The sequence below is a fragment of the Protobothrops mucrosquamatus genome, unplaced genomic scaffold, assembly GCF_001527695.2.
Source record: "Protobothrops mucrosquamatus isolate PMUCROS unplaced genomic scaffold, P.Mucros_1.0 scaffold198, whole genome shotgun sequence".
Taxonomy (NCBI): Eukaryota; Metazoa; Chordata; class Lepidosauria; order Squamata; family Viperidae; genus Protobothrops; species Protobothrops mucrosquamatus.
This window is the reverse complement of record NW_015386554.1, coordinates 69,010-85,559: the sequence shown is the minus strand read 5'-3', so window position 1 is coordinate 85,559 and position 16,550 is coordinate 69,010. Positions and strand designations below refer to the sequence as shown.

Sequence of the window (16,550 nt, the reverse complement as noted above, 5' to 3'; positions counted from 1 at the left end):
GTCCTTATTAAAAATGGAGATGCATGTGTGCCTGTATGACTCAGCCCAGATTTGGAGGTGATGGTAACGGTAGAGTTTCCATTCAATGGAGGTCCACAAACTCTTCCATTCAGAATATAATAAAAGTTGATTAATGTTCTTAAGCAGCAATAGAGTCTGGCATTTTTCGCAATCACGAAACAGCATATAAGAAAACTCCTAGTTCTTATGGCTGGGAAAGACATAGCCTATACCCAGAGAAAATTCAGAATGTGGGATGGACAACCTACAGTGGCAGACTGGGATTGCATGGATTATGCAATCCAGAAATATTGAACCAATGTCCTTGTGCAAGATCAGAAAAAAAAGGAGAATGCAGGCCCGATTAGCACTTCGATGGGAGACCACAAGGAAATTTTGGGCGGTTTTTTTTTTTTAACAAGCTCTGCAAAGCAAGCAACATAGTGGGGCTAGGAGAACCGCCCAGCGATGCCTATGAAGTCAGCAGGAAAGGACTGTGGAGAACTGACTTCGGAAACTGCAAAACGTTCTGCGTGTCTCTTATTTCTAAATCGCGCGCGTGTGAACGTGGGTCACTATTAGCCGCAAAATTTGTTTTTAATGTATTTCTGAACGAGAAGCCCGGCTTCCCTGCAAAGGGCTGAAGGTCTCCCCAAGTTGCTTCCCCCTCCCTGGGCCGCAACGCCCCCGCCCGCTCCGTCAGAGCGTCTCGCTCGTGCACAAAAGAGGGGAGGGGTGACTAGTAGCCTTTGGTTCCTTTCTCCTGCGGCTCCGCCCCTCGCTTTCCCTCTAACTCCCAGCTCGCGCGCGCGCGCGCGCGTGTGTATGTGTGTGCGTTCTGCAGTGACTTCGCAAGCGTGCGCCTTGCCTGTCGAGCGTGCTTGCTGCAAGCGGGCGGATCTTTAATATTAGAACAGGCTGTCTTTTTTTTTTTTAATAAAGCGGGTGGGAGATAATAACTAAAAAAGATTCTTCCGTGATTTATTTTATTTTTTATTTTAAACGGGCGTCTTGCGATGCTTTGCATACGAAGCTGCAACGCGGCTATAATGAATGAACGGGATTCTTTGATCGCGCGGCGACACCTGTAAGGGGAGAGGGTAGGGAAAGCGTAGGCGAAGGTGTGGTGCAGACAGGATCTGAGATCTTTGCTGCAGAAAGACGCTCCTGGTACCAGACGGGCACCTATATAAAACATTTTTTTTTAAAAAAAATCCAGCCTGCATGACCGTCACGAAGGTAGGAAACCGTTGCAAAAAAAAGAAGGAACTAAGACGTTGAAGCTGCTTTTGAATCATGTCAGAAGAATAAGCTGACATGCTTTCTTTCTTTCTTTTTATTTTGCGAGCTGTAAACAAGAGCGGGCAATTTCACATCTCTCTTATAAAGCTGAATATTCTTGGTGTACTATAATAATAATTTTAAGTCTGCTCCTGGAACTGAATGCTATTCGCGAGGTGGACAGACTGCATCGTTCTGCATCTGAAGGGCGGGGTAAAAGAAAAGCGACCAAGAAAAATCCTAGTTATTGAATTTACATATATTTGGCAGCTCGGGTCCCTGCAGTTATCACAAAAATATGGGTCTTATCTGTAGAGACTCGTAGTAGATTCCCCATCCCAGCCTTGCTAGACTTAAGAGGAACTGTATACCAGGAAGTTCTTGGGTAAGAAATGTTTCTCTTCCTGAAAAAGAAAGACCTATATTCTATTATAGTCTAGCAATTTGATCAATCAATTTAGATGCATTGATCTGTATCTGCATTCTTAACAGATCTGACAAGAACTAGAGTTTATTTTTTAACATTGTTGTGCTTGGAGATGAATAACGTTTGCTTCCAGCATCAGGAAGTAAAGAGGCTCATAGTTTGTAGAGGTCTCTTGAATTGGGTGGAGCAGGGGATTAAGTGAAGTTGGGCACTGCTGTGCTTTGCTTTTCAGACTGGTGGCTGTCCTTCGCATAGTTGCCTGTGGTGAGGTAAGATTCTCCTCCAGGTAAACAACCAGTGAAAAATCCTTTCCTATTGGAAGTGAATTCTTCTTTTTACCGAGTCTGTCACAATTTGACAAAAAGGATACTAGCTTTCATGGACATATCTTGAATATTGAAATAATGGCTTATTTTCAGAACTTTTTTAAAAAAAGGAATGATAGCTGATGGACAGTCTGGTCAGCTGCTTCAGTGGTTAGGACAACTAAATGAGATTTAATGCTGATACATTTGCCCATTTTAAATTTACTGGTTAAATATATATACACACATATTTGCAAAATTAGGTACTCAGTGTTTATTATATGGCTGGTACAGAAACTTTCTCCCATCAAGTACCTCTTAGATATGTTAGACTACAATTTGCATAATCCCAAACCAGCAAAGATATGTGGCTGGGAAGAGAATTTGTTTATTACAGTTATTATATTATTATATCCCAGCTTTCAGGATAACAGTTTTCCCAAAGTGGCTTGCAAACAGCGAAAACAATTATGAATGAAAATACAATACTACACCCCCTTCTCTTTCTCCTTCTTCCTCTTTCTTAAAAGAAGTTTTCGCTGACATACTTGAGGGAGACCAGATGAAGGCTGATCTAAATAATGGGATTTGTTGGAGGTATATAGATAAAGCTGTTGACGACTGCAGTAGAATGTGTTTATTGCTCTGCCTTTGCCCTGGGGTTTTCGTGCAGAAGGAATGTTGATGTGACTTTGTCCCTGGGTCCAAAGAAGCTACACTGAAGTGTGCAAAAGAATTGCTTTTTTAAATTGTAATGTGAATTTTGCTAAAAGAAAGACTCACATGAATGATATTTATAATTTATAGATAATGAAAAATAGTTTTGTGCTGTGAGAAGCTTTTGGGTGTCAGGTAGTTGTTGAAAGTAAGACCTTGCTTAGAGTCTGTGGAGGTGACTATTAATTGTCAGGTGTCACTTAGCAGCATTGGAAACATGTGATTTATCCGAACCTTGAAATGATGACTTGGTCCCTGTTTAGCCCAACATACTGGTTCCAGCACTGAGCACTTGTCCATGAAACTCATTAGCAAAATAAAGGCAGCAGCCATCTACTACATTTACCCTGCCACTTCCTGCAATTAACTGGAACTTCAGTAATGAATTTAAGAAATGTTAATTTCTTTCTTTGTTAAGATATACAATGTTCTCATCCCTCTTTTCCTTTACATATCCTACTTCCAGAGACTCCTGGCACAATAATAACCACTCTCAGATCGTGATACAGCAATCCAGTAAAGTCTTTGATAAATAAAGCTCAGAGGCTTATATCAAAATATTTTGTTTATGATGTTGAGTCTTCACTTCTTGAATTCCTACTGCTCGTTGGTGATTCTTGGCTGGCTGCTTTTCCAGATCCCCAAACCATCTTTTCCAAACTCCCTGCTTCTTCATCTCTTCTTTGGCCCCGTCTGTGGTCTGTGCTGCTTTTTATGGATTCTGAACAACTGTTCTGATGCAGGGCTAGAATAGCAAGGCTTCATCTTCAAGAAAAGTGGCTCAGTCACTCACTTCTACTATTATCCTTATTCTCTTTATTCTCAATATTTCTTCTCCAGAAATATTGGCCTTCAATCCCATAAACCATAATATGTTGAGGTTGGAAGACACCTTGTACAGACTTCAGTTCAGCTTATCCGCAAATGTCATCATCTGTTCAAATAGTATTTCTGGAAATTGCTCAGGATTGAACTCAGTAAACCTCAAGGGGAAGGGTGTTCCACAGTTTTCTGGAGTAGCTATAGATAATACAGTTTTGCATGGTTACTTGATGTCAGCTTAGGCAATTCCAGATGTTTTGTTTTCCCAGTTACGATAGTTGCAGATCTGGACATAAGAGAGAGAAAAGAGATCTTATTATGAGGGCTTTTACCAGATTTGTACAATGGTGGCTGTCATGTCTGTGCTAAACTTGCTAATACTTTCAGACTAGCGTAAATCAGTAATGTTTGGCTTGCTCACGATCCACATCATTGGCTGGGATAACCAGCCAGATGTTGCTCTTGCATGATTCTACCTTCCTCCAGAGATTTAGTAAAGAGGGGAAGGGGGCCAGTAGGGAGGAATCCCCTGCTATTCTCAATAATTGAAGTAGGAGAGCCCAGGGGATTTTCTAAAATCAGCTTGAATCAAGGCATGGAAGTATGGATCAAAGACTGAACTGCATCTTCACTCATGTATTTGCTAAGTTATCAGTGGCAAGCTAGATGTTATCATAGCAACAAAAGCAGTGCCATATAACACTGATTAATATCATTAAAATATTTGTATCATGTTCTTCATTTCACAGGCACAAGGCAGTCTTTAAAACATGTTTTAAAATCCTAGTGTGTTGTTTGGTTAAAAGAAAGCATCAACTATAGCAGTGGTGGTGAACCTATGGCACGGGTGTCAGAGGCGGCACTCAGAGCCCTCTCTGTCGGCACGCGCGCCGTCACCCCAGTCCTAGGCCTTCAGCTGGGTTTTATAAAACCTTTTCGCTTTAGGCCTCCGCCGCCGTGTGCAAAAAAAAAAAAAGGTTCAATCAGTCAATTTCAACTTCTCGCTGGAAAAAAAAAGATCTTGCAAAGTTGGAATTGATTGATTGAACTTTTTAGTCCCACCCAGTCTGCTGTTACCACTGCAGCCACGCCCACCCAATGGGCCAACCCAGCCAATGGGCCACACCCAGCCAATAGGCCACACCCACCCAGCACCCGCCGATGCATAAGTGGGTTTTGGGTTGCAGTTTGGGCACTTGGTCTCTAAAAGGTTCGCCATCACTGAACTATAGCAATTAAAGGCAGCAAACACATCAAATATTCAGCACACATCAACCAGCTTAATAAATTAGTTTCAAATGTCTAGACAAAAATCTGCTTTAAAAAAATAGAGTGTCAGCATTGATTGGGTGGCTTCTTCAGAATCTGTGCGCCACTATAGCAAAGGCACAGTCCCTTTTCATCTTTGGCCATTTGAATGGGAATTCTGCGTGTTGCAATCCCACTCATTTGGAAAGTCCTTCAAAGGTCTAATGAAACATCCTTTGGATAGTGAATTTATAAATGTTAGCAAATAGATTTATAAACTTTGATATAAAATGATTGCTTCCTCCCCATCTGGATCAGTTTGTATGTAAGTTTGATTTCATAGGTAGCTCATTTCACATGATGTTTCATATTTCAATGACCCACAAAGTGAGGGGGAATGGAATAGGTCACTGGCATCAAAAGTACCCACATGAACTGGACGAGCCATGCAGTTGAAGTGGAATGGGATTATCCTGAGTTTTAAATGTATTTTAAGTGATACCCAATGCTCCCTGTATATAGAGACTGTAGTATGCTTAACATTCAGGTAAAGTACGGAATCATATTTAAAATATAAACAAGAATCTGATCATTTAAAACCAGTTCAGAGATAATGTGTAAAATATTATTTTGAACTCCCAAAAGTGCTGTGAGTTCTATTACTATTTTTAATTATTCATATGAATAAACATGCACTAGTACCTGGTAAAATATTGGAATAATATCCAAGAACAACTAAAAAAATTTCATAGCAAAAGTCTGCACCTGTGTATATTGGACCACCTCTTCATGCAAATATCAGTGAGTAGGTTTTGTGTGTGGATATTTCAGTCCTTCAGAAAGTGCAGTGAGGAACTTTACTATTTATTAATTAGATAGAGTGGTTTTCTTTAAAAGTTTCCATGTCTTTCTGAAGCTCAAATTATCAAGTGGTTAATTATGAAATCACACTGTGCCATCCTTTGCAAAGTGTAATTATGTTTACTAGAGAGAAACACTGAGACATAAAAAATGTGGTAAATGTTATAGAAGAGAGGATGGCCCTGTGAACTAGCAAGCTTGGAGTGTATCCAAAAATGAATTTTCAGTTGATGGATCCTGAATATTAGGAGCTGCTGTGATTTTTGAACATCTCCAACATTGGATCCTTCTAGAGAGGAACAGTAGGGACAACTTCCTGTTTGAGCAGCAGTTTTACTGAGTTCTGGTATCTTTCTGTTTTCTTGATTGTGGTTGGACTTTGGTCTTGCCTCTTGGACTTTTTTGTCTTTTGGACTGACTTTCTTTTGGAATCCTATATCATGACTTCTGATTTAATATGGACTGTCTGTAATCCAGCTGTGATTTACTGCTGGAGCAAAAAACAGAGTGGCAAAAAAGGAAAAACAAAAGGCTTGGCCCTTAGTTTTTATCTAATCTGGATGATAGCTAATTTGGAAACTTCATAAGGCCTGCCTAATACTCCTTTGCTTGAAGACTACATATGTGTGTACATATTACAAATACACAGTGAGACAAAATTCTCTGGTCTGGGCCCCAAATTTGCAAAATTCCTGGTTCAGGCATTGCAATCAAGCTTTGAAGTTGAACTTATTCTATTTCACTGCTTTACATAGTACAGAATTCCCACTGAAATAAGAATCCTGCCCGTTATGAATAGCTGTGATTAATGTTGATAGTTTGAAAAACACTTAAATTCATTTTTGTGCTTCAGTACATAAAGTGATCATGATTGAGGCTTCACATCATCACATCCCACAGTAAACTTTATTAGGGGTTTTGGGCACTTTCCATCTTGTGGCTTTGATAAAAATCATTTGGCGAATAAGGATCTTGTACTGGTATACTGAATACTGGCTGGTGTGACATTGTATTGGATTACAGTATTACCATTGATTGTGTACATTGCTGGTTCTTACAACAGTCAGCCAGTCATATGCTCTACTGGGCTGAGTTTACTCTAGGTTGCTGTTTTACTAAAAATTACTTGAAATGTATTTGGTCAGGAATTCTGTGGTAGTCCAAGCCTCTCTGTATAGTATTGTATTGCATCCATAATACAGCATGGGTGGTGAATTATGGAGACTTCAAGTAGAGTTTGTTTGTTTGTTTGTTTACTTAGATATATGAATTCTTCAGCTAGTTCACTTCTGACCAGTGTGGCCAGAACTTACAGCTTCAGGGATCTTTTATAACCAGGATAAAGGCAGAATATAAATCCAATAAATGAATAAATAATCTGGAGACACCAAAGACTGAACTGGGGAACTAAATGATCGCCTTTATATTTGTCACTGAGTGCTTTTCTTTCTCTTGCTTCCCCCTCTGTCTGTTCAGAAGTAAGGGATGGGATATAACATTATTGCAATCACAGACTGGCCTTGGTTATGAAGTTACTTATTGTTAAGGAACATATCTGGTGCAAGATATATAGAATTTTATCCAATGATGGTTTTGCAAAAAGAAATATTTGCTTTTAAAGGTTGGGAGTTCATTTTTGACAATTCCTGCTTTTTTGCTAAAATGTGGAAGCAGTATAGGTTATGGTAGGGAGGGTTGCAGTAGTTGTGGGAAAGCTAACAAATGAGGAACCTGCATTCTATACTGTGCTAAGCTATAGTTTACTTGACTAAGATTTGTTGCATATCTTCTGTTGACTGGCTTCATATCATACCCAAAGTGAACACCAAGCAAGCCATGCCAAAGTTCTTGTGTTAATTCAGGTCACGTTTCAGGTGCTGGTTAAGTGTCATGTTAGCAATGGGACTTGCTATTCCAGATCTTATTAAATCCTAGGTCTCAGCAGTCAGAGCTACAGATATAGGCTGGTTCAAAGATGCTGGAAATTGCAGTTCAACACATGGAAGATAACATTACCATATTCACTGTAATGTCACCGTTAAAGATAAAGACCTTGACCTACATCCTTCCAACATTTCTTTTCACTGCCTTGTAGGGATTACTAGCTATATTTCGTAGGTGTGAGTTGGCGGTGGATCATGTTGGAAAGGATATTGTGCTTGTTGCTGAGGATCTTGTTACATGATTTCATGTTTCATTATTTATATCCCTGTCTATTAATCTGTACCAACTCTAAGCACAGCTGGCTCTGTGGTAGACAAAGGAAAAATGCCGACTCCCTGATTGTTGCTGTGATTGAAAAACCACTGCTGATGTTGCCGTTTTACAATGTCTCTTTTGTGGGCTGAGCCTGTTGAGGAAATCTCAGGTTCTTGGTCAGCAATGACATGTTTGCACCCATTGGAAAGATAGAAGAAGACCAAGGTGGAAGATCAAGAAAACTGTGGAAATAGGCAAGTTCCTAGAATAGCTGTTTTTCTTTTTCTGAAAAAGTACATTCGAAATGGATTGAGCTATGTGACTGAGGTAATGATTGACTCGCTGTATATTATCTTCTTTTTGGATTGATTTAATTATCAAAATGAAGACAGAGACTTTGGCAATGATTGCCCTCTTATCAAAAAAAAGAAAAAGCAATCCACTCCCTCACAGTGCAGTCTAATTTAATTATGGTCCTTCTGGAAAATGTATTATTCCAACTGTAATAAAATTAAGTATAGCATGAATTAAAACTCTTCCGCTTTGCTAACATTTCCACTCCCTGGCTCTTCAAAGATGATCACAAATTGTTAGCAAACCTAGAACAAAAAACAAAAAAAAATACTATTCTACCTTTGAGACATCACTAGCTCTGTGGCAAGAAAACTTTCTTGATTCTCACTCCGTAAAAAAAACAAAATAAAAATTGACTGTGCCCTCTCCCTAATCTCTTCCCTTATTTCACATTCCATGAATTTGTCTAGTGATATGCAAAATAAAATTAAAAAAAAAAAAATCTAAGTGGCTCTTGTAAGGGGGGAGTTGAAAAAAATGTCAAATATGTTGAGGCAGCTGTTTGTAGACATTGAGAAACAGACATATTGCAAATATTATAGAGCCACAATTTTTCAGGGAAAAGAAGTTTCAGATACAGTGCGACTGAGCGAGAAATAAATTAGTTTACTTGATGAAATTAGCTGACAAGTATGGGATTACAGAGGTCCAAAGCTGCTTTCAAAATGTTGTGGAGTTCTCATTTGGAAGTACTTTAAATTTGGACTACTGATTTGTGATAACATAAAGTAGAAGGCTATTTTGAATGATAAAATAAAAAGAAAATGAAATTGCTGACATATATACATGTCAGGCTTAGTACCACAAAAAAGCCTTTTCATAATTAAAATGGAGCAACTTCAATTAATTATTTGGTGGCTTCTACAGGTAGTCCTTGACTTACAACTATTCACTTAGTGATTGTTTGAACTTACAAAGGCACTGCAAAAACGACTTATGACTGTTTTTCACCTTTATGACCATTGTAGCATCCCCATGGTCATGTGATCAAAAATCCTGGCAACTGGTTCATATTTATGACGGTTGCAGTGTCCCGGGGTCATGTGATGACCTTTTGTGACCTTCTGATAAGCAAAGTTAATAGGGAAGCCAGATTCACTTAACAACCGTATTACTAACTTAACAGCTGCAGTGATTCACTTAACAACTGTGGCAAGAAAGGTCATAAAATGGGGCAAAATCCACTTAACTGTCTCGCTTAGCAACAGAAATTTTGGGTTCAATTGTGGTTGTAGGTTGAGGACTACCTGTATTTCCATATCAAGTCAAGTTTATTTAAAAACAATTTTGTTGAAGGGCAGGGTGGCCAATTGTTACTGGTTTTGCTTTGCTAGTCCCCCGGAATCGTCCAGCTTATCTGTGTTTTCTCCTCCCTCTATTCAGAACACAGAAACAATGAAAAAGCTCAGATTGCTCTATGGGGTTTTTTTTACTTTCTTTGTACCTTCAAGTGAGTGTTGACGCCTGGCAACTGCCTGGACTAGTCTCTCAATTTTCTTGGCAAGATTGAGGTGGCTTATCCTTGCTGCTTTCTAGGGCTGAGAGAGAATGGCTGGCCCAGGGTCAGGTTTTGTGCCTAAGATGGGAGTAAAACTCACAATTTTCAACCTGGTATCTTAACCACTGTGCCCAGCTGACTTGTCCTTTATGTATCTGTACCAGGCTGAAGCTGATTGCGACAGGGATGGAAAACATTTCTATGCTTCCCCTGGGCTTCCCTACCATGGAAAGTAACACAAATAATTAGAACAAGCTGACACCTTACTATCTGACTGGAGAAATCAGGCCTCAGACTCTTCTCCACATTAGGATTGATTGGTTGATTGATTTATTTCCCAGTGCAAAGGAAAATGCAGGCCTGCAAGGGAAAGCTCAATACCTAATGGCTTGTTTTTCACAAGACACTGAATCTCAAATTGCTGTAGTTTTAAAAATAGATAGAATCCACAGGAAAATCCATGGGAGAAAGAAAACTCCTCCATCAGCCAGAGCAAGAGCTGTTACTCATAGTTCCTGAGAATCTTCCCACTCATTAGACCAGGCATTAGCTACACAGGCTTTCAAGATCAATGATTTCCAAAGTGGTGGTGGTGGTGGTGGTGGTGGTGGTGATGATGATGATGATGATGATTGATGATGATAATAATAATAATAATAATAATAATAATAATAATAATAATAATAATAATAATAATAATAATAATAATAATGTTGGAAGGGACTTGGAGACCATTGGTGATCCATGGATTTCTAGCATGTCCCCTTCTCCCTTTCACTGCCAATCCATTGACTGCAACCCATTCACTGCCTCAGCCCCTATTTTCAATTTTCACCACCAGTCAGTTGGTGAGATCAGAGTCCTTTTGCCACCTCAGTCCCAGCTTCTCCCTCTTCAACACAGATCAGCTGTTTGTGAAATGGATCAGTGGCTGAAAACTGCTTCATGGACATAGGAAAAAATGTGCAAATAGCAATGTATTTAAATTCAGAAAATGACAGAAGTCAACAGTTCTTGAATACCATTGACTGTGAGTCCACAGGTATTGTCTTAAGTAGGGCAGTGATCTCAGACAAGCAGCCTCAAAAGAGACACACGTAACTAAGAAATGTGATGATGAATAATGATTCATTATTTTAGATTATGAATATCTAAAAGCCTTGGTGGCATAGTGTTTGAAAAATGCAGTATTGCAGCCAAACTCTGCCCACAGCTTGGAGTTTGATCCTGATGGGGTTCAAGGTTGACCCATCCTTCCAAGGTCGGTAAAATGAGGACACAGATTTTTGGGAGCGATATGCAGATAATGCTTACATTATAAACCTCCCAGAGAGTGCTGTAAAGTACTTTGGGGTGGTATATAAGCCAAAATGCTATTGCTATTGCTAAAATTGGGATTTTATTAAATGAGAATCATCTTGCCCATCATTCTTTAGAGATTTCTACTGAAGAGCATTCTTTACCAGCATATTTATCCTAAGAATTTTTAGCATGGCATATAGTATATAAAATATTTTTAATGCTATATAAATTCTTAATTTGGGATTATAGTTGGTATAGAATTTCTTTTTAAAATGGCGGGTATGAGAAGACATTCCCTGATGCAACTATACCTAATATCATATTCACTGAAAAAAAATGTGAAGACAAAGATAAAGGGATAGTTGGTCTTCGCATTGTTGAAATCTTTCTTGGTCCATAATGGCATAAAGTCTGAGAAACACAGTTTTGGCTCTATCTGAATAATGCCTGGCAGTTGTAAGCAGCAGAAGAAACAATGCTGGAAATTGTAGTATAATAAACTCTTGAAGACCACATATACCCTAGCTTATATGTATCAATTGATCACAGTTTCTTATCCAAAACTCCTTAAGGCAATTTTGTCTGTAGATGGAAAAAACCAATAACTCAGTAATACTCTTTGTTGACAAAGACCATTGTGCTGTCTCTGTCCCTCCCCCTCCCCTAAGCAATATTCATCCATTTTCAGGAATTTCTGCTCCGCTGAGAGTTACCAGAGCTGTGGGTGAGGTACATTTTACTTTGCAAGAAAAATTATGTCAGCGACTCTGCTATTTTGTTGATAATATGTTATTTCTTTTCTGAAGCTCCAGTTATTTGGATGTGTTCTCTAATTTTTATTTCTATTAAGCCTGCCTTTCTTTGCTTGGTGGGATTATCACTAGGGAATTTAATAGTTGCATTCACATTACAGTAAAGAGGCTTTGTTATCGTCTCTGTGATAGCTGATGATGCTAGAAGTCGCTATAATCACTATGGGGCAAATGGCTTTTAGTCAGTGGGTTTATCAGACATCCACCAGCTGTGGCCCAAAGACACTCCGTTAACCATTTTTAAAGGACATGACCTTTGTTTCATATCCAGCTTGCAGCAGAAAGCTTTAACTATTTCAGTTTTGAAATAATGTTCATTCTCTTCTCCCAACAAAGTCTTTTTGGGAAAATGACCTACAAGGCTTCATCAAGAGTGCTGGTGATGGCATGGTTGTCGTGTGGGATCTGCCCAGCTCCTGTTGCATTTTAGGATGCTGTGTTGGCATGCCTCCTCTCCTGCATGTCTGTTCAGCAATTTTCTCCCACAAGAGCTATAGTGATCTGTCCAGTTGCATGGATCATCTCTCTCTCTCTCTCTCTCTCTCTCTCTCTCTCTCTCTCTCTCTCTCTCTCTCTCTCTCTCTCTCTCTCTCTCTCTCTCTCTCTCTCTCTCTCTCTCCTTCCCTCCCTCCCTCTCTTTATCTATTTATCTATCTATTTATCTCTCTCTCTGTGTGTGTGTGTGTGTGTGTGTTTTGACAACTTGGTGGGTAAAGAGCTGGCTCCAGCTCTTATCAGCCAACCTGAAAAACAAGAGATAGGCACGGAAGATATTTCCATTTCAGTATCCCCAGGGCCTGCTAGTTTTTTTTTTCTTTCAACATGGGTTTCATGCTCTTTCAGAAGAATGGTAAACCTGTGTTTAAAAATAGTTTTAAAAAACAGCTGAATGATGCTGGGAGAGCAGTTTCATGGTGAAGTGGGAAAATCTCTCACTGGACTGAACAAACCCTTCTCATTGCCTGATGAAACAGCCTTCTCCATCTGAGGATCCCAGGCACCTTTACCAGGCTGGTTCTGACCAGTGGTGATAGATCAGCTCTCTGAATAATGGGCCAGGTTTTGACAGATAGCTAAACTTGGGGGTGTAGCCGTCTGTCAGAACTTGTCTTTGCTGCCCAGGTTAACCATATTTAAGGTAACTAATTGATAAACGTTTTCCTGCCAGCTAGCAGTGTTTGGTGAGAAGAGAAATGAAGTTTGGAGAGTCAGTCCAACAGTCACCAAATACCAAGTTCCTACGGTACAGTGTTTATTTCACTAGGATTTAGGCCTGGCCACAGGAGAGAATAGTATTCGTTGCTCGGATGGATGGCTTTCCTGGATGTAGGGAATACAATTTTTTTTTTATCTTGCTTGACTTTTCAGCAGCATCCATTGACATTAATATCATTCTGGATTGCTTGTAAGATTCAGGATTATGGTGTTTCTTCTCCCTCCTAAAGGAGCAGCGTAGTGCAAATGAATCCTAAAGGAACAGAGAAGTCATCCCAATGTGCCGTCTATTGTGGGTTCCTCTTCCCCCTTCTTATTAACATCTTATTAACATCTTATTAACATTAGCCCTGTCAATTTCAGAGGAGCATGCTGATAATTCCAGGCCGGGCCAGGGACTCTATGGTAGACTGGGCCCAAGTGCTTGGAGGTTGTGGGGTCTGGAAACAAGCTGGAATTGAACCCTAATAGGATCAAGACAGCAATGTCCATAACTTATCCGGCTCTGTGTCTGCTCTGCTTTTATCTTTGGATGAAGAAACAGCTCTTAACTTGAATGTTTTCCTGGACTCATGGCTTCTGTTACATTTGCAGGTGAGGGCTAAATTTGAGGGGAGCTATGTTTCAGGGCGCACTTTGAACAACTTTGGATGGTGTGCGACTTACGGTGTTACCTGGAGTGGCAGGCTCTGACAACAGTCCTCTTGTTCTCATTACTACCAGATCAGATTACTGTAACATGCATTGAAGACTACACAGATACCCCAGTGGTACAGGAGGTGGTTCCTGCTATGATATAGATGAGAATCACCACAGCCATGTAGCATCTAACAAGCAGGCACTGAATTCCAGTAACTTTCCAGATAGCACTCAAAATGTTAGTTTTGACTTTTAAAGCCTTACAAGGTTTGGTTTACATGTAGGTATCTGCAAGACAATCTTTTCTAAGTAGGACTGTCCTGTCTAGTATGTTCATCTTGGTTGAGGATACTGCATGGAACCCAGACATGAATGGGGCAGTCTTTGTTTTGTAGAATAATCTTTAGCCCCTGGCTGAGTTAGCACAGATCCTGTTGTCTTTTCACAAAGCTGCCCAAACAGTTTACCCATGAAATACCCGATGGTCGCTAATGTTGCTTGATTGTCAAGTTGGCATGTATTTATTGCTTATTTATTTTAATTGGTACATTGTTGTTATTGTTTGCAATTTTAGTTTGATTTCTTGTTTTACTGGCCTGTTGTCAACTGCTAAGAATCACAGATTTAACTGAGTAAAATCCATTTCTGATTATTGATATGGCGCAACCTATGACATACAGAGATGAGCAAGATGTACTTTTCAATAGTAAGGTTTCTAGTATAATCAGCCAAAGGGTCATAGGAAAACAGTTTTTTAGATTTCTGGCCAGGATTGGCAGAAACTCTCTGTCTTCTTTTGTTTCTTTACAGGCATCATAATGCCTAGAATCTGATAAGTAGTGCTCTGCAGAGCTCTCTGTACAAAGAAAATGAAAACACAATAGTCAAATACACTGCTGCAAATCTGGATGTGCACTATATCCAGTGTGTGCTTTCGGTTCATTGATTGTGATGGAGTCACCTTTGAGTCCTTCCATGTGAAACATTTCTTATACAATTGCTTAGACTCATTTGCAGGATTTTCTGTGGGTTGGGTTCTCAATGATTGCTATCTTCCATTTGTAAGCCTCCAGTGTTTTCCAATTTTTTCTTACTATATAATGCTAAGAAGGGGAAGATGGAACATCTGAGAAGGTGGAACTGTTGCTGCTAATATTGAAGCCTCTTACCTTGAACCTTCGTCTCTCGAGAGAATCCATACAAAAGCATTATCTGCACTCAATGGTTGACACCAATTGGCTCTAAGGCAGTAGTGTGCCAAAACAATAGAGGAGAATGTGTTCAGCTGGGATATTCAACATATACTATACATTATTTCACTAGTTCTCTCTGAAATGTTTCTTTTAAGAGTTTTATGGTTGATGGACTCTGATGCATACAGTAACTCTTTCCACTTGGACCGAATTCTTCTCTATCTTTGGAGTATCACTTTGCTTTTCTCTGGAGGTGTCTTGACCAGGGCCAAGTATATTATATTCCTCCAAACAACAAGAAAAGGTCTACGAAAAAGGAAAAGCTTTATAAGCTGGAGTTTGCTATGTCACTGAAACTGAAGGTGCCTGATTACTTATGGAGAAAACTGATAAGGAGCAATGATTTTTTAGCATCCCGGCAGCCAAAGTTAAAATGAAATGAAGCATTGTCTCTACAGAAAGAGGATTTGGATTGTGTTTACTGTTCTTAGTGATTGTTTTTATATTAGTTCAGAAAGCTAGAGCGTGAAAGGTGTGTTTACGCAGGGAAACATTTGCAAGAGACATTCAGATTCTCATTCTGTGTTTTGCTTTACTGGATTGATATCTGATTACTAAAACTCAATACCAAAGCTCACTAATTTTAAGTAGCTCTAGGATTTTTGTTTAAAGATATATATATATTTATCTTTAAGTGTATCCAATTTCTTGGATCAAACTTTGGTTCTTTCTCAGCTTGGCCTAGTTTTCCCCTTGACAATAAATTTGCTCTTCTCTACTTATGTAAGATAACAAATGTAACATATCCTCCAGATATGTTCGACAAAACCTCCCACCATGATAGCCAACACAACTAATTTTCTGGTTGGATTGAGATAAAAAGTTTACCTCCTTGCCTGGGACACTGATTTTCAGTCACATGAGCACCATTCTCAGTCTAGTGACAGAATTAGCCTTCAAGGTACAGATAGTCCTCAACTTATAACAATTCATTTAGTGACCGCTCAAAGTTACAACGGCACTGAAAAAAATGACTTATGACTGTTTTTCACACTTACAACCTTTGCAGTATCCCCATGGTCATGTGATCAAAATTTGGATGCTTGGCAATTGGTTCATATTTATAACTGTTGCCATGTCCTGGGATCATCATCAGCTTTTGCAAATTTCTGACAAGCAAAGCCAGTGGGGAAGCCAAATTCACTTAACAACTGCGTTACTAACTCAACAACAGCAGTGATTCCCTTAACAACTGTGGCAAGAAAGTTAATAAAATGGAGCAAAACTCACTTAACAAATGTCTCACTTAACAACATAAATTTCGGGCTCAATTGTGATCATAAGTCAAGGACTACCTGTATAAGCTTCTGGTCTTGTTGGGGATTAGTCCCTTGTTTACTGCAACCTTGTTTTTTCTCAGTTTCCCTTTAATTTTATAGGCTTTTCCCTTCATTTGTTTATATCTTTTGACATTTGCCGTTCCTTCATTAGGTCTCTATCCTATTCTAAGCCTTATAGAGATACCAGGTCTTTGTCTCCACAGCTTTCCCAGCTCTACCCTTCCTATCTCAATAGGACCTCAGTAGAACCTCAATGATGATTATTCCTTCAAATTGATCACCTATATCAGTGATGGCGAACCTTTTAGAGACCAAGTGCCCAAACCACAACCCAAAC

The 16,550-nt window shown here is 39.4% G+C and overlaps 1 protein-coding gene across 1 annotated transcript in view; it reads left to right on the top strand.

Moving 5' to 3' along the window:
- Positions 1-1,189: 1,189 nt before the first annotated feature.
- Positions 1,190-16,550, top strand: part of CORO2A (coronin 2A) — a 70,169-nt gene continuing 54,808 nt past the window's right edge. The window contains exon 1 of the mRNA XM_015813814.1: positions 1,190-1,239. Within this exon, the coding sequence (XP_015669300.1) occupies positions 1,225-1,239 (15 nt within the window). The 5' untranslated portion in view covers positions 1,190-1,224. The remainder of the gene's footprint in view (positions 1,240-16,550) is intronic.